The sequence below is a fragment of the Barbus barbus genome, assembly GCF_936440315.1.
Source record: "Barbus barbus genome assembly, chromosome: 29".
NCBI lineage: Eukaryota > Metazoa > Chordata > Actinopteri > Cypriniformes > Cyprinidae > Barbus > Barbus barbus.
Genome location: NC_136757.1, coordinates 18622377 through 18645139, shown reverse-complemented (window position 1 = coordinate 18645139; position 22763 = coordinate 18622377). Strand labels below are relative to the sequence as shown.

Sequence of the window (22763 nt, the reverse complement as noted above, 5' to 3'; positions counted from 1 at the left end):
ACGTGTCCAGGTGTGGGTGAGTCCGTGCGGTGCTCGTGGCGGTGCAGATCGGTCACACACTGCTGTCTGGAGGGCGAAACAGAACAGCTGATTAGGTCACTGTCTCATGGAGAGGCTTCTCAACCTTCCTCTGTGGGCACGCTGTTTATTTCCAGCCCGGCTGACGAGGCGCAGGTGTGGCCGATCAGCCCGTGATGAGCTGTGAACAGGTGCTCCACGCACGTGTGTTTCCAGGGCAACGCTGATGTGGACTCGGGACGCTCATCACAGCATACATATATTATGTAAACAAAAACTTTTATTTTGGATGCGATTAATCGTTTGACAGCACTAATATATACAGTATATATATATATATATACACACAGACACACACACACACACACACACACACACATATATATATATATATATATAGAGAGAGAGAGAGAGAGAGAGAGAGAGAGAAAGAGAGAGAAAGAGAAATGCATTATGCAATGCAAAATTTCATCATTATGAACCAGAGCCTGCGTTATAATTAATAAAAAGAAAGAGAGACATGAATGACATGAGACTGTAATAATACAGCCAGAGAAAACATCACAGTAGGGTTTTGTAGGCTGGTTTATATTGATTTAGTGTGGTAATCCCTGTTCTCTAAATAAATCAGTACCTCACAAAATCAAATAAACTCTTTTAAAAGGCAGCTCTGGTTTTGCATGACTACCAATGGTGCAGTGAGGAGTCAGAGGGACCGCATGAGACAACAGGTTATGAGCAATACGCACAGTGACCTCATCACACCTAATAACTAACGCGTCATGGCTTACCCAGAACACACCGCTGGTGCTCAGCACAGCTACAGGTCAATAATGGCTCCCCTTAGTAGCATTAGACTCAAGCAGGTACATCATTTTACACTGCGCTTGCTAAATATTGCTTTATCATTGCTTACTGTAAATTATAAAACAAAGAGCTCCAATCCTACAGGCCGATTTATCATTACAGTGCTCAAAATGTGCAAAATTTTTTATATATAATATAAAATATAGTAATATCTATGATGCCAAACACCTGTTTACCTCACAACTGTGTATATAATAACCCATAGATCTGTTATTGTTTGCATGTCAAGGACATTATCTTCCAGTGGAGGGAGAAAAAATCTTAATAAAATAAAATATTCTGTTACTGTTTACAAGAACTATATATATAATAAAACAAAATGCAGCAATTCCACATCACATACAATCAAAAGCATAACAGAGTGGTTAAACAGTATTGCGTTATTATTAGATTGTGACATTAGCTCAATGTGTCTGCATCTATGATGCTACCTGCTCCTCCATCTAGAATGAAACCATTTTAAAAAATATATGTTTTAATGTTTTTTATTATTATTATTTGTTTTCATGCCACTGTACAAAAGTAGTTTTCCAAAAAGTACTATTCATTTCTTTATGTCTAAACCTTTTTTTAATTAGGAAAAATTAATGAGAGCAACTTCAAACTTCAACATACGTCAATACATTTATTTTACTATTATATATTTTATTATGAATTCAATCATTTAAATTTTTTATGCATTTTTATAATGAATAAATAATGACTTTTTATTATACAAGCAGTAAGGCACTCAGTGATGCACTATATTGTGATTCTTGTGATTATATTGCACACCTATTGTCCTATTGCAGTATGGTTGCAAGTGTTATGGCGAAAAGAATGGCCACAAAAGAGAGTCGCGCTTCTCAAAGCTCCTTGGTCTATGTGGTCATAAATTCTGTTTGTGTGCTGACAGTCAGTGACTGACAACATCTTCAGCCCCTTTCACAACAGGCAACAAAGACCCCGAGTGCAGAGCTGCTTCCAAAACAGGTGACAGAGAGAAAGAGAGAGAGACAGTGAAGAGGGGCTGGGAAATAAGATATGAGGGAAGCAGGAAAGGAAGGTGGGAGGGTGAAGCTATCACCTATAAGTACAAGAGAGAGGCTGAGCGAGCGACCGAGAGAGAGAGAGACAGAGAGATGAGAGCTGGGTGGTGAATATTGGCTGGTATTGCTGGGAGAGGAGGGGCCTGCTGTAAAGCTGTAATGGGCTCCAGCTTGTGCAGTTGTGCCGATCCCCACGTTTCCTCCAACCCAGCAGCTTTTCCTCTCTCTGCAGACACACATGTACACGCGCTGGGCTGGCGCCGCTCCAGCAGAGCCTTGAGACATTCTCGAATGGATTTTTCAGATTCACCATCAGACTGAATGACTTTGTTTTTCTCTTTGGAAACGTACAGCTCCAATTCATTCATCTTCAAATGCTCAAGCAAGCTGGATTACATCCCAAATCTCCAGACGCGAGGAGCAGAAACATAAGGGAACATCATTAGCAGTGGACTAATACGCACTGTAAAGCTTTCTTTTATATCCCGAGGCTCTATTGAATCTGGATTTCTCTCGGAAGCTGGGCAGATGTAGGGCAGCATTCAATTAATTCCCTGCTGAAGATCAGATACTTCCCCTTCACCCCTTTCAATCATCCTTCTGTCATGCGTTGGAGAGAACAGTCCTTGTAGACTGACATACTGTTCGGAGAAAGAGCTGAGCTCACCTCAGTATTGCGAGAGAGACATGATCTGACAGTTACACCCTCTTATTCCTTTTCTGCCATGAACACGCAGCTGGAATTCCGGGAAGGAAGGAAGAGGGCTGGTTTGATGTGATCTGTGAACGACAGGCTCTTATCTGCAAAGTGAGTGCAAATGAGAGGTGGGATTACAGCCTCACTTTATAGAGGACAAGGAAAAGATGATGACACAGTCATAGAGCGCTTATGTAGATAAAAACACGCAGGTGTCAAATACAACATGCTGTGGAGAGGGAATATGAAATTAGGTATGGCACCAGCATCCATAGACTTGCAGTTATAATAACGACTAATGAACATCTAAGCACATCTGCATTGAAATTGTGATCATAATTAATGAAGGAACGGAAATACTGAAGACTACAGTCGCAGTAGGCACTAGTTACAGACTCAAGGAATATGTTTTAAAGCACTTCAAATAGCATGACATGCATGTCTGCGCCTAGAGAGCGCTGTTATATGTAAATGAAGGAAACAAGCTCTCTAATAATAGAATCAGAGTGTGAAGGAAAGCATCTCTCAGGGGAATACTGAGTGGCAGAAAGTAAACATTTGTTTATTGCATCTTTTATTTAATAATTCATGTCTTAGTCTACGACTTTGGCGGAGGCACCAGGGAGTTCACGTTAGGAAGATCATCTCTTTGATGATATTGTTCAGACACGGTGGGATCTGTAAATTTAATCCTGTCACACCGTGCTGCTGGCTGCTTGTTTCAAGCATTGTTTCAACATTATCTGTCTAATAATATATCTGATTTGCATCATCATATGTCAAGTTTTAAAGCCAAAAACATTAAACTAACTTCCCTGAGTGTGTATCTCGGAGGAAATTCAAAGGTGACTAAAAGTACAGACATCAGAGGCTCCATTCATCAGCGATCAAACCTTGACTCTCACGGCTGGATGCTGCAGCGTCTCTGATCCCTTTTCCTGGGTTGGACCTCAATTAAAACAGCAGCCGGGCCTGAATGAGGGAAGCAGACAAAGAAAAGAACATCAAAGCCCTTTCATGGAGTGCAGAGTCTTAACCTCTGATCTCAGGAAGGGATTACTGTAATTGGACGGCAGGGATCGACACCTACGTCGGAGAATCAGGAAGCGAAGAGCATCGAGGAATTGCACCCCCTCAGGAAACCACGAGCCACGATGGGCTGCAACATGTGTGTGGTGAACAGGCCGGAGGAACAGTACAGGATCATGTTTCAGGTGAGAATACCAAGTTCATATTCAATTTTCTCTTCATTTTCTTACCTTTGCACTTCATATTCTATCATATAAATAAGCAATCACATGCTTATTGAGGATAATTCTAGGAGGTAAAAGTTTCACAAAGTTAATCAAATTAACAATACAACATAAAATTAATTTATCACTTATAATGTGACATTTGCAAACATTAAAAAGTTTAGGGTCAGTTTTTTTTATTTATATTTGTATTCAGCAAGGATTCATTAAATTGAGCAAAGGTGACAGTAAAGACATTTATAATTTATCATTTCTATTTCAAATAAATTCTGTTCTTTTGAACCTTCTATTTATCAAAACATCTATCACAATTTCTACAAAGAATTTAATAATATATATTTATATATATTTTATTTGGATAAAAGCGTCTCCTAAATGACTAAATGTAAATTGAAATATATAATGAATAAATAAATTGCACACCCATTTTCAACATTGACAATAGTAAGAAATGTTTCTAGAGCACCAAATCAGATTATTAGAATGATTTCTGAAGGATCGTGTGACACCGAAGACTAGATCAATGGCTGCTGAAAATGAAGCTTTGCCATCACAGGAATAAATTACATTTAAAATATATTAAAAAAAGAAAACAGTTGTTTTAAATTGTAATATTTCACAATTTTACAGTTTTTACTATATTTTTGACCTAATAAATACAGCCTTGTGAGCATAAGATACCTTTCAAAAACCATTTTTGACCACAACCCCAAACATTTGAACAATAGCGTATTAAATTGTAGCAGTTGTACAGAAATTAACAAATATCAAAAGGAAATTTGTTTGGATGGCCAATTTAAAATTGGGCCCAAACATAGATAATCTTGTGTAGATGATCATTTCTTGATCTGTAACAGTGAAGTGTTCCTCAAATAACTATATGATGTTGGGGTTCAAGGTCCTTTACTCCTGAATAAGGTTCTTTAAACTGAAAAAAAAAGTTCTGCTTTCCACCACTAGTAATAAAAAACCCTCACATTCTGCTGTCTCATGCGACACCAGGGTTTATGCATGTAAACCTTACGGGGATTGTAGATCTGCCAGCAAACTGGAAACTGTTTATCGTAACAGAACAGGTTTAAGATGTGTTAAGGGGCCTTTGAGTTAAGGTGGTGCTTTAGGCAAAAAAAAAATTTATGAATTAATCCTGTGTTGAAAACCACAATCCCCTAAACAACACAAAGACTTCCTACTCAGCATCCATTAATTGACATGGCGGTGAGATTTTCGAATAGGCTGAGAGAGAAAAAGCTTTTTAAACCTCTTCCACTGGTAAGGTGTTAAAGTTTGGTTTCCATTCTGTCATTTTTCCAACCACATGACAGGTCATGTGAGTATGATTGATAGCTATGGGATATTTATACTGCTGGAAAGTAGAGCAGGATGAGAGAAGGGCAGATCTGTTAATAATAAAACCTATCAGGTGTGTAAAATATCTGAGTGCAGAGATGGGAAAGGAATGCTAAAATCAAGGTTTATTGAATTCAGAAGCAGAGTACATGTGTATCAGAGCAAAGCTGATCCTTTGACTATGCAAAATAAAAAAAGCATGGCATGCCTCTGAACACATGGCTTAAAGCTGACAAATGAAATGTGGCTGCAGTGTAATGTCACCTTGAATTAAAGTATATCTAAGGGTCCAAATCAGTAAGTATCTATGACACTTGTGCAAACAAACTACAACCTTTTGCTGTAATAATATGCAAATATTAACTGATTTATACATTTTTTGAAGAGAATGTGAGTCTCAGATGCTCAGGTGCTCTGGGTTGTTGCTATGCGGTTGTTGTTGCAGTGGTTGTTAGAACATTGCTATGGTGTTTATAGGTGATTTTTAGGTGGTTACATCATTTATTTACATGCAAATGATTTATGAAAAAACAAAAGCTTGAAAATATATAGTAAATAACAGCAAAGTGTCTCCTTTTTCATAAAAAAACTAAAGAAACTAATAAAAAACTGAGAAATGTCAAACTATTTAACAAAATAATGCAAAAAATGCATGATTTTGAAATGAATAAATAACATGCATAGAAACATTTTTCATGTAGCTACTAAACAGTCATATTTTAGTATCACATTTCTTTTTATTAATATTTTTAATATGTTTTTACTTTTATATTTTTTGTTTTATTTTAATTTTAGTTTGTTTTAGCAATTTTTTATGTTTGTCATTTTTATAAGTTTTTAATTTGTCCATGTGATTGTATTCTTTTTTTAGTTTTAGGTATTTTAGTACATCAAGTTAAATGTAAATGAGAAATTATGTCTTGGCAAATAGCTTAAAACAAGTCTATTTTTCATATACAGTGCCCTCCATGAGTATTGGAACAGTAAAGACAAAATTGCTCTGTTGGCTGTGGAGTCAAGACATTTACAAATATGATTAAAAGATGAATATGAGACAAAACTACAGAATGTCACATTTTATTATTAGCCGTTTCAACACATACATGTTTTACCAAATAAAAGGAACAGCACTTTAAGAGTTCATCCCACTCATTGATGTGAGCATACGTATTGGGACAGTTGAACATAAGGCAGATATAAAAGATTAAAAGCTATTATTTAGTTGCAGATCCCTTGCGCACAATCACAGCAGTGAGTCTGTGACCCATAGACATCACCAGACTCTTGGTCTCATCCTTTGAAATACTTTTCCCAGCCTTTAATGCAGCCAATTCCAATTGTTGCTTGTTTTGGGGAGTTTCTGCCTTTACTCTCCTCTCCAGCTGGTGAAATTCATGTTCAATCAGATTTAAATCTGGAGATTGACTTGGGCAATCTAAGACTTTCCATTTCTTTTCCCTTATAAATTCCTTGACTGAACTGGCAGGGTGTTTTGGGTCATTGTCCTGATGCAATATGAAGCACTTCCCAATGAATCTGGTGGCATTTTCTTGAATATTCCCTCCAAATTCATTCTGCTACTGTCATCATACATTAAGTCATCAGTAAAGTTGAGAGGGCCGGTTCTAGAGGCAGCCATGCCATGACACCACCCCCACCCCCACCATGCTTTACAGATGAGGCTGTATGTTTGGGATCATTGCAGTTCCCTTTTTTTCTCCATATTGTTGCTTTCCCATCACTTAGATAAAGGTTCATCTTTGTCTCATCGGTCCATAAACACAGTTCCAAAACTCTTCTGGCTCACCTTTGTGCTTTTTTGCAACTTTAATCTTGCCTTTCTATTTTTGGTGCTGGTCAGAGGTTTGCATCTTGCTGTGTAGCATCTGTAATTCTGTGGCAAAGTCTCCTGAGGACAGTAAATTGTCAGAGCATCAGCCCAGCTTTCTGGAAGTTGTTGGTGATTTTACAGACACGTCTTTTAGGGTTCATTTTCACAGCTTTTATGATTTGTCTGTCATCAACTACTGTTGTTTTCTCAGCCGATCAGGTCGTTGTTGGTTGCTGTTGATGCTGGTGGTTTCCAAACTCTTGATTTCTCCATGCCCTTTGTTTTTGCTAGAGCTCTAACTGACTTCCTCTTTTCTTTTAGCATCCAAATTGCTTGCTTTTCTCTCAAAGTCAGCTCCCTCGTCTTCATATCCTGTTTGTGTGTGTCATCATCGAATGCAAGATTCAGAATACAGAAGTAATGGATATAACTGATACGACACATTCCCTGCTTTTAATATTTGAAGAATTAATGCAACAGGACACAGCTGATCACTTAGAAAGACCTGTGAGGCAACTGTTCCAATTCTTATCCTCACATCAGATAGAGGGATGAAACTCTAAAAGTGCTGAACTTCTTAGCTGGTAAAACATCTATGTGTTCAATCACCCAATAATAAAATGTGACATTCTATAGTTTTGTCTCATATTCATCTTTTAATCATATTTGTAAATGTCTTGACTCCACAACCAACAGAGCAATTTTGTCTTTACTTTTCCAATACCTTTGGAGGGCGCTGTATATAGTTTATTTCAGTTAAAGTTTACTTTATTTCAAATAATGATTTTTAATAATTTAAATAATGATTTAAATAATGAACTAAAATAACCCTGTTTCATATTCATACTACGGTACTAAATAACAGTAGTGTGTCTCCTATTTTCTTAAAAAATAAAATAATAATAATTTAAAACTGAGAAGACTACCAAACAAAATTGCAACCCATTTCAAATGCATTGCCGCCTCTCAGTTCCTTCACCTGTAACATTTAAACTCTACTTGACTAAAATCCTCTCCACAGCTTGAATTTGCCACTTTGAAGTTTTGTTCAGAGAGCAATTTGCTTTCTCTGCCAGACCGCAATGTCATGCCAGAATAGGTCGAGCTTTTTCTAATACAGAGAGGATCTCCCACTTAATCTCTTCAATCTCACTTCAATTTGCAGCTCTTCCCTCCGCTGTATCCTCCACTGCCTGAGGCTCTTCACAGAGGGTTTTACTCCTAAACTAGTTTCTTATGCAGTGACAGAGAGTCCTCTCTGTATGAGCCTGTTTTAAATGCTGCACACTTATTAGAGGAGAGAGCTGGAAGACACCGTAAACCCCCTGCCAAATCAGCTGCACCAACACTGGAAGCCCCCTGGATTTACTGCAAAGAAATCGTGAAGCATATATAATGTGCTTTAGAATGTGATGCTAAATGATATTGGCAAGAGAGTCATGACAAGCTGTGGGGGACATCACCATGAGGCATTACACATCTTTACTTTTTCCTCCTATTCTTCATGGCTTTCAGACTGAAATTGTTCACACATTAAAGGATATTTACCCAAAAATGAAAATTCTGCCATCATTTACTCACCCCACCATCTATTTATACATTTAAATGTCCCTCATGCTCACCAAAGCTGCATTTATTTGATCAAAAATACAGTAAAAACAGTAATATTGTGAAATATTATTACAATTACCAACTTTCTGTTTTAATATGTTTTAAAATATCTGTGATGCAAAGCTGAATTTTCAGCAGTCATTACTCCAGTCTTCAGTGTCACATGATCATTCAGAAATCATTCTGATATGCTGATTTGGTGCTCAAGAAACATTTCTTATTATTATCGGTGCTGAAAAAAGTTGTGCTGCTTAATGTATTCATGAACCGTGATACATTTTTCAGGATTCTTTAAAGAATATAACCATTTGAGCCATTTCTAGGGACTGAAATATTATGGAGACTTATTGGTGGGCTTTTTCTTTTTTTTTTAAGTAACCAGCCACCTAGCAGCAACATGCTAAAAAGCACCTTAGCAACAGCATAGCAACACCCTAGCAATCATGGCAGCACAAGCAAACACCAGTCATTTTCTTCATTGAATGTCTTATCATTGTAATGCTGTCACTGTTTTATAAAAGCGGTTAAGTGGCGCTGTTAGATAAAACCCCCAATAAAATACACCTCTTGTTGCCTACTCTAAACCGCTTTTCATAGTGACACCATCTCTTAGACACACATTCTCACCCAGTCTTTCATCAGTGTCATGCTCTGTGTATCTGAGTAAGTGGCATTTGCTCTTGCTTCTGCTCTGTGGCTGGGCACACGGTAATGAAGAGCAGACACATCCTGACAGGCTTCATTGGACTCAGGACAAGTTTCTGCACGCATTAATAATACCATTCACACCAGATCACATTAGCCGGCTCTGCTGGAATAGCCGAGCGCATGAAATCGGTATCCGTGAATGCCATCACATTCATTTGGCAGTGCCATCTTCGTGCGACACTCATCCCAGCCTAATTGCTTCCAAGCTTTTGTCTTATGAGGTATAAATTAGCTCGGTCTGCAGCAAAAATCCTATGCATGTTGAGTCGCACCAAAATGAGCCTTTTAGCAGACGCTTTGCCTTTTGTAATCCTGCCCCCCCCCACGACACGTCTGATGAGTTTCCCTCTCACGCTCTCAGTCTTCCTGCCTCTACTTAACATACCCAGTCAAATTTGTCTCTATGGGATGCCGTTGCCAAGGCAACTGAGGTCATTAAGCAAGACTTATATGCTTTCTCACTGCAACGCACGTAGATGCAATAATGACGGCAAAGACGTGCACACACATAGTCGAACGCACTAAATCAGCCATTTGAAAAAAACATTGATATAAAAAAACAAAATCTACTCGTGTGCCTTCCACGCTACAGGAGGTCTCTCCAAACACGCAGCGACATGAAAGGAAAAAGATAAAACAGTCCACCCTTCACCTGCTCCAAGAATGGGGGTGGGGGGGAGAAGAAAGTAAAATGAATCCAGACTGACATTTCGGGCACAAGTAACCTTTAGTTAAATTCTGCTCTGATTTTTAGCACAACCCTTGCCCTGCCCTGATCGGGAGCAGTGGTAGGAGCATAAATTTATATTGCCCCGTCCTGAAAATTCATATATCACTGCTCAGGGCTCAGGATTAATGGAGGTTAAGGTTCAATCCATGGAGGAGAGAGAGAGAGAAAGAGAGAGAGTTTCCCTCCTCTAAACTCTAATCAAAAGCAAGACGAAGTCCTGAGGGGAAGTTGATGCAAAGAGGGAGGGAGGACGGGAATAGAGTTTGGGAACAATGTAAAAGGCACAATTTAGAACCTCAAACTGAGTTGACCTAGTTTACTGCAGTGCTTAGAACCTTTGTGAAGACGTTTAGCATTTCTAACACTTTGTTTAACTGGGTCAAGATGATTGAGAGAAGCAAGCTAATTTCTAAATGAAAGTCGGAAAAAATAGAGCCATAATCAGAATAATTATTTGGAGGAGAATCTAGTGGGAAACTGTCCTCTGTTTCTGTTTTATAATTAGCAGGCCGTCTGTGGAAATGCACAACAAATAGCCTGTCACTCCAATAAAAAGCTCATACTGCTGCACTAATATACACCAGAGTTAATACTCAGAGGTGGCAAAGTAGATGCATTAAAGCAGTTACAGAAGCAATAACACCAATTGTAGTACTGATGACAACTGTCTCTAAATTTATCAAATTTATTATAACAAAAATTATCCAACAAATTATATATTTGTAAAGGTATACTTCATAATATTAACTAAAATGATTGGACATTCACCCTATCTATTTTAAAATGCATCTTATTGAACTTATTGTGAAGGATTCATCCATTAATTTGCTTTTTTTTTATGTTTTTTGAGCTAATAATTCTTCAAATGCTAATAATAATCAAACTGTCTCAACTTAATCTCCCCATGAAATGCCAGACTTCTCTCTATGAATGCTGGACGTCTCCAATCATTCAGTCTGCTTTAACCCTGTCGCTTTCTCACAATCGGATGCAGATGTGCCTCCAGTCAATCAACAAGCAGGTCCCTGTCTTACATTTCTTTCTTTTTCAATAATCTGTTTCTGATCTGTCTCAGATATATGTCACAATATGGAAGAAAAGACTAGTTTCTACTTCTGTTACATTGTGACTTGTGTTTGATACCTGCATTGAGTATCAAACTAAAATTCACAATACTTTTAAAGCTTATAAACAACCAAAAAAAAAAAAAAAAAAGTTCCCATACTAACTAGATGAACATTTTCTGAAGGTTAAACATTTCCTTTTACTAAAAAAAACAACAAAACAAAATGGACTTTTTTATGCTTCCAGCTGCATGTCTTTGAAAGTGGCATAATCAATGCGGCGTGTTTGGTAGATCACAGACTCTGAGTTAATGCAGGCATCCTGCAGTGAGATGATAGGGATCATTGGGGTGTGGATGTGCATTGCGGTATCTGTGAGCGCCTTCAGAAGCTCCTTCATTAGCAATGCAATTATTCCACAGGGGAAAATGTACAGGGTGAAGGTCAATAGAGGTGTATCAGGAGTTAAAGTGATGTAATTGCTGTCTCCTGGTATTGAACTGATAAGCACAATCACCCACTGAGTTCTGCAGGCAACTTAATCATACAGAAGAAATTCCATCACAGTCAATTTGACACACTGTTGTTCATCTAAAAACACGAAAAACAAATATTTGGACATTTCCAACACACTGCTTTCCAATGTAAAACTTGTAATTTATACAAATCATAAATACTAATGCATTGAGAGAATCATACATAAGCATTTTCTATACGAGACAGGGAACATATAGAAAATCTTTTCTGCTTGAGAAGTCCATGTTTGCCAATATCACTGTTGCTCCATCAACTCTGAATCCCGTGTGCAAACAGTCCATTTGTAATCAAAGCCACTGACAGGATCAATAATGAGCCAAACACAATGAAAAATAAATAGGTTTCACCTCTTTTATACATCAAAAGACTTTCAGTCAAACAGCATAAGGATTGAGGTGAGACCAGGTCTCTGTGGGTCAACTATTTGTAGCTTGACTGCTTTGAGAAGGATGAAAGAAACAGAGAGAGAGAGAGGGATATAGGAGGGGTTGTCAAAATTACTTTTAGTATTAACCTTGTATTGATTGCGGGTTGTATTCTTAAGGGTTAAATCACCTCTGAACTGTCCCTCCGTAAGGCCCGTCATTGTATACTATGAACTGTCCCAATGCACATATTCAAATCTGCACTGTCAGATATCTTTCAGTTATAACAACAATTAAACCAATAGACTGAAAGTCATAAACCAGCATCCACAACAGCACATGTAGTACATGGTATAATTTAATAAGTCACACATTCTGAAGACATGGGACAAAACATTTCACTATTTTACCTATATATTTCACTATTCTGGTGTGTTTGATAGATTTTGGATTAATCTATAATTATAGATCAGAGATCATTATAATTTCGGGTAATTGTGCTGGTATTTATTTATTTATTTTTGTCATAACCATGATTGCAACTCCATTACAATCTATATCTAGATTTGTCTGTACAAATACATGATACATTTTTGTATAGGACAGTGTTGACATGCTGAGTGGCAAGTAAAAAAAAAATTACGTGAGAAATTGGATTTAAAACATTGCACTGAATACACTGTATACGTTAATCAGATTAAACCAAAATAATTTCCTGATGCATAAACACTATTTTTGATTTTTGTAGCTTTGTCATAGTACTCAAGAAGTAGTGATGTGCAATAAAAAGAGCCTGCTAAAACATGAACTGTTATAAAGATTAATATCACCCTTAATCAAAATGAACCAGCAATCAATACAACACTGCAGCACACAGCTGTTGTAGTTTCTGTTCAAAGCTGTCAATGTTAACCTTTTTAATCTGGTTCTGCTCTGTTTTTCGCCACAGAAGGGAAACACTCTGCGTCCCATTGATGCAGAAGTAAAGGTAGGACATATTCCACTCAGATCTGAGGTTTGTCTTATCACATGTCTATACCTTACTGATCAAAAGTAATTCAAATTTAATCAGAATATTACAGTGATTTCTGAAGGATCGTGTGACACAATTCAGCTTTTTCATCACAAGAATAAATTACACTTATTATATTAAAACAGAAAACAGTTATTTTAAATTGTAATTTTTTATATATATTTTACTGCATTTTTAATTAAATAAATGCAGATTTGATAAACATAAGAGACTTTGAAATAATAACAAAAAAATCATACCGATCCCAGACTTTTGATTGGTAAAGCAGTAGAATAGAATCTTCTATAAAATCAGTATTTAATATATTTGCAGATTCTTGTCTATTTCTTTGTTTGTGATGGGATGATGGAGAGCTCATGCTTGTCTTGCAATAGCCATTTTTGCTGCTTTGCAATGTTACTTCTCACCTAGGAGGAGCAGCACTACATCCTTCCTTGAGTTTTGCTTATTTGTGCATTTATCTTCCCTCTCTCTCCTTTTCTCATTTTTCTTTTCCCTGTCTCCCTCTTTCTCCACTTCATTCTCTCTATAGTGCCGCTTCAGCAATTTCAGAAGTATCAGATTAAACAACCAAGTGCATTATTTTTTAAATGGACATACAATGGCATTCTTTTCACTGTCTGCAGCTCAAAGGCAGAAGAACATCTCACCTGTCCCAGGACAAAGATGGGCAGCCTCATGATCCTCTGCTTCTTCAGGTGGTGCGTAAGGGTCACAGGAGAAGATTGGGTACAGCTGCTGGCACGGCTCGGCTCATGGCTATAACAGACTGTGTGGACAATGGCACCCAGACAGACATCAGCTTCCAGAACTTCCTGAATGGGGACAGAGGGTCTTACCCGAGCAGTGGATCACCCATGCCCCCACCCTCCCCTCCCCTCGCACAGCTGGTGGAGCCATACCTGCTGAATGACCTGTGAGCGTCTTCACTGTCCTCTGCCTCTTGATCAGTTCTCATTACTGTCTGTGTATGTCTGTGAGGTGGATACATGTTGAAAACCTGCTGAAGAAACATGTCTTTTCACAGTGGTTCTCTGGGGCAGGAATATAGTGATCCAAATGACTACTTCAATGTTGCCAACCATGAGGTGGATCAACAAGAACTAGAATATGAGGTGGGAAACCTGATATAGCCTTTACATTCAACCATAAATGAGTAACCAATATTTTAAACAAATTAAATCCCATTCATTTTTTTTAAACCCTGGGTGGTATAAATGCCGAGAGCTATTCATAATTGTGACAATCTGCAAAAATAAATAAATTAAATAATTAATTAATTAAAAATCATTTTAAATACAGATTGGCTGATTCAATAATAATACTACAATATAATAAATAATATAATATATTAAAAAAACACATTCACTTTAAGAGAAAAAAAATGGGATTACACGGGTTAACAGAAGACCATTTCCTCAACCTATAATCTTTCATAAATTTGCTCTAGCTGGTTTTCTATCCCGGTGCATCTTTAAAGCCGGGTTTAATCTCTGCCCTATAAACAGCTCTTCCTCTCTGTCTTTGTTAGGAGGTGGAGCTGTATAAGTCGAGTCAGCAGGATAAACTGGGGTTAACAGTCTGTTACCGGACAGACGATGAGGAAGACCAAGGCATCTACGTTGGGGAAGTGCGTGACCACATGAGGCTGAACGTTATTATACTGCTCAACACAACCGTAGTATTTAGCTGAGTTATTCAAGTTATCCAGATGATATTTAAACATTTCTGGTTCTTAGGTGAATCCAAACAGCATAGCAGCAAAAGATGGAAGAATCAGGAAGGGGGACAGGATATTACAGGTATGTTGTTGCTCAGATGTGCAATGACATCAACAACAACCACTGATGAACTGACATCATCTTGTCATTACGGTCATCTGGGAGGTCAAGCATTTCTAGAGACAATCAGTCTATAAACAGATAATTGGTGTGACTTTTAACACAGCCCACACAATTACTCTAGAGAATAATTACAGAACAGCAAAGACAATGTGTCATGTTGCTTTTGTCTCGACAAGTTCTTCATTTATTCTGGTTTCTGATGTGACACTGACACCAAGGACTCGGTCGAAACATGACCACTCTTTTGCTGATGTTTGGATGTTATGTTGTTTTGGGAAAACAGCTGACCTTTTGTGTTTGAACATGGCTGTGAATGAAGTCTCTGTCTGTCCCACATTAGATAAATGGGATGGAAGTGCAGAACCGAGAGGAAGCGGTGGCCACCCTGACCCGTGAGGACAGCACCAACTTCTCATTGCTGCTGGCCAGACCAGAGATAGAGGTAAATAAATATAACACAAATATGAAAGAGAAAGGAACACATTAGAATAGAGCAAAGAGGACATACATTTATGAGAGTACATGCTAACAAAATAGAAAAATCTATTATAAATCAATTATTTCTCCTAGACAGTAATATGATAAAATGGAGCAAACTGCTGCTTCTCATCACACCATATACTTTAGGAGAAATTTTAGGAGAAAGACAAAGCAGACACTAAAATGTACCAAACATAAACCATTAAATCAGCAAGTCAAGTCAATATTATTTGTATAGCGCTTTTAACAATGCAAATTGTGTCAAAGCAGCTTTACATTGGCTTGATATAAAGCTGGGTGGCTTTATATCAGCTTTACAGTATTTAGACGGGGAAATAGTTTGTCGAAATAGTGTCATTCTCCTCTGGCCAGACAAAATCAGCAGTTTAAATCTAGGCTAAAGCAGAATCAGATTGTGCAAAGGACTCATCTAGTTCCTGTGGTCTTGTCCTGATGGTCGTCTTCACTGGGGATCAGTCTCTGGGGCTCATCTAGGTGTCCTGGCTGTAGAGGTCATCTCTAGGTGCTGATCCACCATCTGATCTGGATATGGGTGGCTACGGTAACCTCGGAATAAAAAAGAAACAGGCTAATATTAGCGTAGATGCCATTCTTCTAACAATGTAACAAGTACATCAGGTGTTTTGGGAAGTGTTTCCGGTTCCGGTTGACCTAATTAATGCAGCCTAACAATCCTTTAACGGATTTGAATTATAGAAATGCGATAGTGTATTATGTGTAAACCAGGTTAAAGAAATGTGTCTTTAATCTAGATTTAAACTGACAGAGTGTGTCTGCTTCCCGAACAGTGTTAGGTAGATTGTTCCAGAGTTTGGGCGCTAAATAGGAAAACGATCTCCTGCCCGCAGTTGATTTTGATATTCTAGGTATTATCAAACGGCCAGAGTTTTGAGATCACAGCAGACGTGAAGAACTATAATGCGATAAGAGCTCACTCAAATACTGAGGTGCCAAACAATTCAGGGCTTTATAGGTAATTAGCAAGATCTTAAAATGTATACGATGTTTAATAGGGAGCCAGTGCAGTGTTGACAGAACCGGGCTAATATGGTCATACTTCCACCCTCTCAGAGGTACCGCGGCAGGCCGGGCTTCCTGGTTCTAGTAAGAACTCTAGCTGCTGCATTTAGAACCAGCTGGAGTTTGTTTATTAAACTTGCAGAGCAACCACCCAATAAAGCATTACAATAATCTAGCCTCGAGAGTCGAGGTCATGAATGCATGAATTAATGTTTCTGCATTTGACATTGAGAGCATAGGTCGTAATTTAGATATATTTTTAAGATGGAAAAATGCAGTTTTACAAATGCTAGAAACATGTTTTTCGAAGGAAAGATTGCTATCAAAATGTACGCCTAGGTTCCTAACTGATGACGAAGAATTTACAGAGCAGCCATCAAGTATTAGACAGTGATCTAGGTTATTTCATGCAAAAGTTTTTGGTCCAATTTTTTCAGAATTTAGCAGTAAGAAATTGGTAGTCATCCAGTTTTTGATATCAACTATACATTCCGCTAGTTTTGCAAATTGGTAAGTTTCATCAGGTCGTGAAGAAATATAGAGCTGGTATCATCAGCATAACAGTGAAAGCTAACACCATATTTCCTAATGATATCTCCCAAGGGTATCAGCCAAGTACTGAGCCTTGAGGTACTCCATACTGCACTTGTGATTGGTATGATACATCTTAATTTACTGCCACAAATTGATGGCGGTCAGATAAGTATGATTTGAACCATGCCAGTGCACTTCCTCTAATGCCAACATAATTTTCTAGTCTATTTAAAAGAATGTTGTAGTCGATAGTGTCAAACGCAGCACTAAGATCCAGTAGCACTATAGAGAGATACAACCACGATCAGATCACAAAAGCAGGTCGTTTGTAACTCTAATGAGAGCAGTCTCAGTACTATGATATGGTCTAAAACCTGACTGGAAATCCTCACATATATACATTTGAATATACTGAATATACTTACTGAATATACATTTTTCTCTAAGAAGGAACATAGTTGTGATGATACTACCTTTTCTAATATCTTTGACAGAAAAGGGAGATTCGAGATCGGTCTGTAATTAATTAATTCTTTGGGGTCAAGTTGTGTTTTTTTAATGAGAGGCTTAATAACAGCCAGTTTGAAGGTTTTTGGGACATATCCTTATGACAATGATGAGTTATTAATATTCAGAAGAGGATCTATTACTTCTCGAAGCACCTCTTTTAGAAGCTTAGATGGAACAGGGTCTAAAATACAGGTTGTTGGTTTAGATGATTTAACAAGTTTATACAATTCTTCATTTCCAATAGAAGAGAATGAGTGGAATTGTTCCTCAGGGGATCTATAGTGCACTATCTGATGCGATACTGTAGCTGACGGCTGCATGGTTACAATTTTATCTGTAATAGTTTCGATCTTGGAAGTAAAGTAGTTCATAAAGTCATTACTACTGTGCTGCTGGGTAATGTCTGCACCTCCTGATGTTATATTTTTTGTTAATTTAGCCACTGTATTAAATAAATACTTGGGGTTGTGTTTGTTTTCTTCTAAAAGAGACATAAAGTAAGCAGATCTAGCCGTTTTTAATGCTTTTCTGTAGGATAGGGTACTTTCCCGCCAAGCAATACGAAATACCTCTAATTTTGTTTTTCTCCAGCTGCGCTCCATTTTTCGGGCTGCTCTCTTTAGGGCCCGAGTGTGCTCATTATACCACGGTGTTGGAATCATCCCCCCAAATCTCATGTCCTCTGAGCAATTAAATGGTTTTCTAAACACACACACACAAGCACGATTCAAGTACACACATACACACAAAAATAGGCTTTTTGAGGCACATGCAAAGTTAATGGACCCACTTTGTCCCCAACGACAGCATATCCTAAAATTAATGGCTTATTTTGCTGAAGGAAGGGAAACAGAAGTCTCACATCACTCAATGTTTCAATCATGTGATCACTCTTAGTGATGGGTGTCAAGGATTTGTGGCAGTTCCATTAACACTATTCCACTAGGAGATGAAGAGTGCGAGGGAATAAAGCTGCTTACAGAATGGGGGGAAAAGTGCTCTATTAGAATGACATGCACAGAGGAGAAGTAATTGAAGGAATTGATGGAAGGTATGGGAGAGAGAGGGCAAATGAAGAAAACATTTTGGTTTCACAAAAGGTTCTTTGTGGCGAAAGAAGGTGCTTCAGAATATAAAAAGGTAAGAAAGAAATGGTTCTTTAAAGAACCTTTGACTGAATGGTTCTTTGTGGAGTCAAAAATGGTTCTTCTATGGCATCGCTGTGAAGAACCTTTTAAGCACCTTTATTTTTAAGAGTGTATCATGCTTTTTTCCACAGTAAGCAGTTTCCAAGGACATAAACTAAACCATCTTATGAGGCTGTGCAGATGCACATTCATGCTTTGGGTATCTATAATACTTTATAAATTTGCAAATTTGCATTTCGTACAATTGTAATGTAAAACCTTAACCAGTGTTGGAATTTTACTTGTGCATTTATATTTATTTGTTTAGCAGATGTTTCATTTAAAGTGACTTATAACTGAGAATAACACCAGCAGAAGCAATTAATCTGAATCTTAAAAGTTGTATATATGGTGCTCTGAATTTCTGACTTTGTAACTGTGTCAATTTTTCTGCAATTTCTGGGGAGCCAGTGGTGATATTGAAAAAAATGGCTGTTGGTTATTGTGTGCAGCCTGCAAAAATCATCTATCATGAGCACAGCCGTCGGCTAATGAATAAAACAGGGAGCTCATTTCAGCCAACGCTCAGCACTAACAAGATCAAAACAAAAAAGGGGCCATTTTGTACCTCTCGTTCTCATCCACAATCCCCCTCCCAGCAACACAGAAAGATTAATGATGAACTGAAGACCAGAAACAAGTGGAGCTGTCAGACAATGAGAGGAAGAGATTGAGAGAGAAAGAGAGACAGTGATAGACAAACAGCAAGGGATTGTTGATTTACAGAAAGAGATTACAAACTGACTAAATCAAGAGGAAGGAAAGAGACAAATATGCTCAAGAAATGTCACGGGCAGACCATTAAAACAACCTTTATGTTACTCTTTATGAAAGTCTGATATATAATCAAGTGATAATTGCAATTGATTATTGGCTGCCATCTATAGACAAAGATACTTAGGGTACACAAAATGCTTCAATAAATCTGTATTCATCAATAAATCTTGATTCGTAGCAAGACATAACGATTGTCACACATTAAAATGAACACAAAAACAGTCAAATAGTGCCACTTAGTTATAAAGTATCTCACAATAGTTTATTTTTTAATTGGTAAAGTCTCTGTGATCATGAAATATTGCAATATACTATGTACATTCAATGTGATAAATATCTCATAATACGTCGTTCAAAATGCCACCTACCCACCTCTATTTTTTAATGCGGAAGTAAGCCGTTTTTTCTGTGAATGTGCGAGACTTCTGGTTCATTAGCTGCTGTAGGAAAATAACGAGAAGAATAACAAAGTGCAGTAAAGAGTAAAAATGTTTGCACTACCGACCAGTGTTCATATTTAAGATAATACATTGAAATATGGTAAAAAAAAACCCCACCAGTTTGCAATATCAAGCAGCAAAACGAGATGTTTAGTACAGCTAAAAATGGTTGGAAGCGGATGAAACAGGAGGCCAGACACAATAAACTTACAAATGGCCACGCCTGCTCTTTCGGGAAAAATAAGGTGGATAGATAAATTTTATTGAATAAATATATATATTTGTGTGAGTATTAAAATATTAGACGTCAATGCGGTTTAATAATAATAGGCCTCTTAATTCTTGCTTTACAACTAAACGTTGCACACATTTAAACAAATGTCTATATTGCCATCTAGTGTTAAAAAGCATTACTGCATGTATTTATTTTTATGGCAATACTGGTGATGTTAGCCTCTAACTATTCCCTGCTACTTTTTTTTTCTCTTCCCTTTCTTTGTACCTTTCACCTAGACGGACAATCATTTGGACCCAGAGGAGATTGACTGTGAGTTACCTGTAGGGATGAGTGTGGACAGCCTTAATACTTCCCATCTGTCCGGCCTTTACCATTTCCGCCAACAGAGACCCCAAGCAGGCATTCCTGAGGAAACCCTACATCGGGAGACTCCCAAACTCAGCTTAGCAACCCTCAGCAACAGTCAAGAGCTCGACAGTGGTGTGGGCCGAACAGATGAGAGCACAAAGAATGAAGAATCCTCTGAGCATGACATCCTTCTGGGCGATGAGCAGACCAGCGCCTCCAACACAAATGCCACTAACACACCTGGCAGCTTGCGCAAGTTCAGACCCGGCAGGAGCGGCGGAGGAGGGAGCGACACGCCATCGCCGCTGTTCCCTCTCCGAGAGCTCCACCTTAGCACAGACTCACTGGAATGTGGAAGCATGGGTGGTGGGTACCTTCACGATCCCGTTAGCGGGATGATAATGCCGGGCCTGACAGAGGAGGAATGCGAGAGGTACAGGCAGCTTCTGGAAATCAAGTGTCGCTATGAGAAGAAGATGAAGAAAGTGCAGCAGGTTCAAGAAGAGGAGCAGAAAGAAGGAGAGACACAAGAGGAAGCTGAGAATAGGGAGAAGACTCTGGATGAGAACAGTAACGAGAACCTGACTCCACATGAGATGGCGCTTCTGGAAGAGGAAATGAGACACCTTGAGTTCAAGTGCCGGAACATTCTACGGGCACAGAAGATGCAGCAGTTAAGAGAACGCTGTTTGAAAGCCTGGCTGATGGAGGAAGAAACATCTGGCCGGGCGTCTGCGGAACCTCAGGGGTCTCCATTGCATGAGCTGTCTGACATCAACGAACTTCCAGAGAAAGAACGCTCGGACAAGGACAGCACCAGCGCTTACAACACTGGGGGAGAGAGCTGCAGGAGCACACCTATGGTGAGTGAGCATCGACTTCCAGTTTCTCAAATTGATGAGTCCACAAGTCCTCTGCCAAGTAGACACAGGGACCGACCAACCTGGAGTGAAAGAGGACGAGCAAGCCTCAACAGTTCATATTCGCCAAGCAGCTACAAGTTTCAGACTAAAACCCCTATGAACCAGAAATTCTGCTCACTCACAAGAGAAGGAACTGTCCGTCGCATGCCTGAAGGAGTGACACAGGGTGGAAATTCTAGGGTGAGTAGCCATAACAGAAATGGTGGTCGTAGTGCGGAGTCAAGTCCTTACTTCACTCGACGCCGTCATTCCAACTGCTTCACTCCAGAACGCTACCAGAGTTGCATGCATCTGGGATCCTCACTTTCTGAGAGTTCTGGATGCTTAGATAGAGCTGTGGAAGGAGAAAGTGAGGCACCAGTGGGCGGCAGTGACCGTGAGGGCCATGGGAATAGCACCTTTGGGTCGCTGCCTCACCCCAGCCCAGTGAAGCTTTCTCTGGCCTTACCTTTGCCACTTCCCCCTGTATCACCACGCATGGAGTGGAAGGTGAAGATAAGAAGCGATGGGACACGGTATGTGGCCAAACGTCCTGTTCGAGACCGGCTCTTAAAAGCCAGAGCTATGAAGATCCGTGAGGAGCGTAGCGGAATGACGACTGATGATGACACAGTGAGCGAAATGAAGATGGGTCGCTACTGGAGCAAAGAAGAGCGCAAGCAACATCTGCTGAGGGCCCGCGAGCAGCGCAGACGCCGAGAGTTTATGATGCAAAGTCGCTTGGAATATATGCGAGAACACGGTCTGGATTTGGGCAAGGAGAGCCAGTCGGAGTCCGGCCAGAACCCAGCCTCAATCCTGGAGCTCAGTCAGAAAAAGAGCTCCAAGAAACGCAACCGACGCATACTGGACAACTGGATCACCATCCAAGAGCTACTTGCACATGGCTCTCGCTCTCCAGATGGGACGAAGGTGTATAATCCTCTTCTGTCTGTTACCACAGTCTGAAAGGATGGCGAGGAAGGACAACAGGAAGAGAATCTATTTTAATGAATTTTTAAATACTTTCTTGAACAGTTCTCAACAGTTTCAAGGGTCATCTGTCTACATCACTAATATGGCTGAGCAACGTCTAGCAACTACTGCTCTTCTTAATTTAATTTCAACAAATCCTATTTGTAAAGAGTACTTAAAGTTAAAATATCTAAAAAGTCCCTGAAACGAGATAAATATACTTGAGAAACATCACTAGATGAAACTTATTTCATAGATACTTATCTATTGTTTTAAAATTGATTATACTCATACCCATATAAAGTATACATCATCTTAAGTCTTAGTGTTGTTTCTCAAGTAAATGTACCATACAAAGAATTTGAGTTTTTTTGGAAAACAAATACAAAATATTA

General features: G+C 38.8%; 2 protein-coding genes across 2 annotated transcripts in view; both read left to right on the top strand.

The window, feature by feature from the left end:
- Positions 1 to 22763, top strand: part of LOC306849709 (uncharacterized protein) — a 919849-nt gene that overhangs the window by 856859 nt on the left and 40227 nt on the right. The window lies entirely within an intron of this gene.
- Positions 3765 to 22362, top strand: LOC306848890 (PDZ domain-containing protein 4-like; the record flags this gene model as incomplete). Its single annotated transcript, XM_079383676.1, has 8 exons — positions 3765 to 3824; positions 13009 to 13047; positions 13719 to 14008; positions 14120 to 14207; positions 14624 to 14722; positions 14832 to 14894; positions 15277 to 15378; positions 20419 to 22362. The coding sequence occupies 8 exons, from the start codon at positions 3765 to 3767 to the stop codon at positions 22360 to 22362; spliced, it is 2685 nt and encodes an 894-aa protein (XP_079239802.1).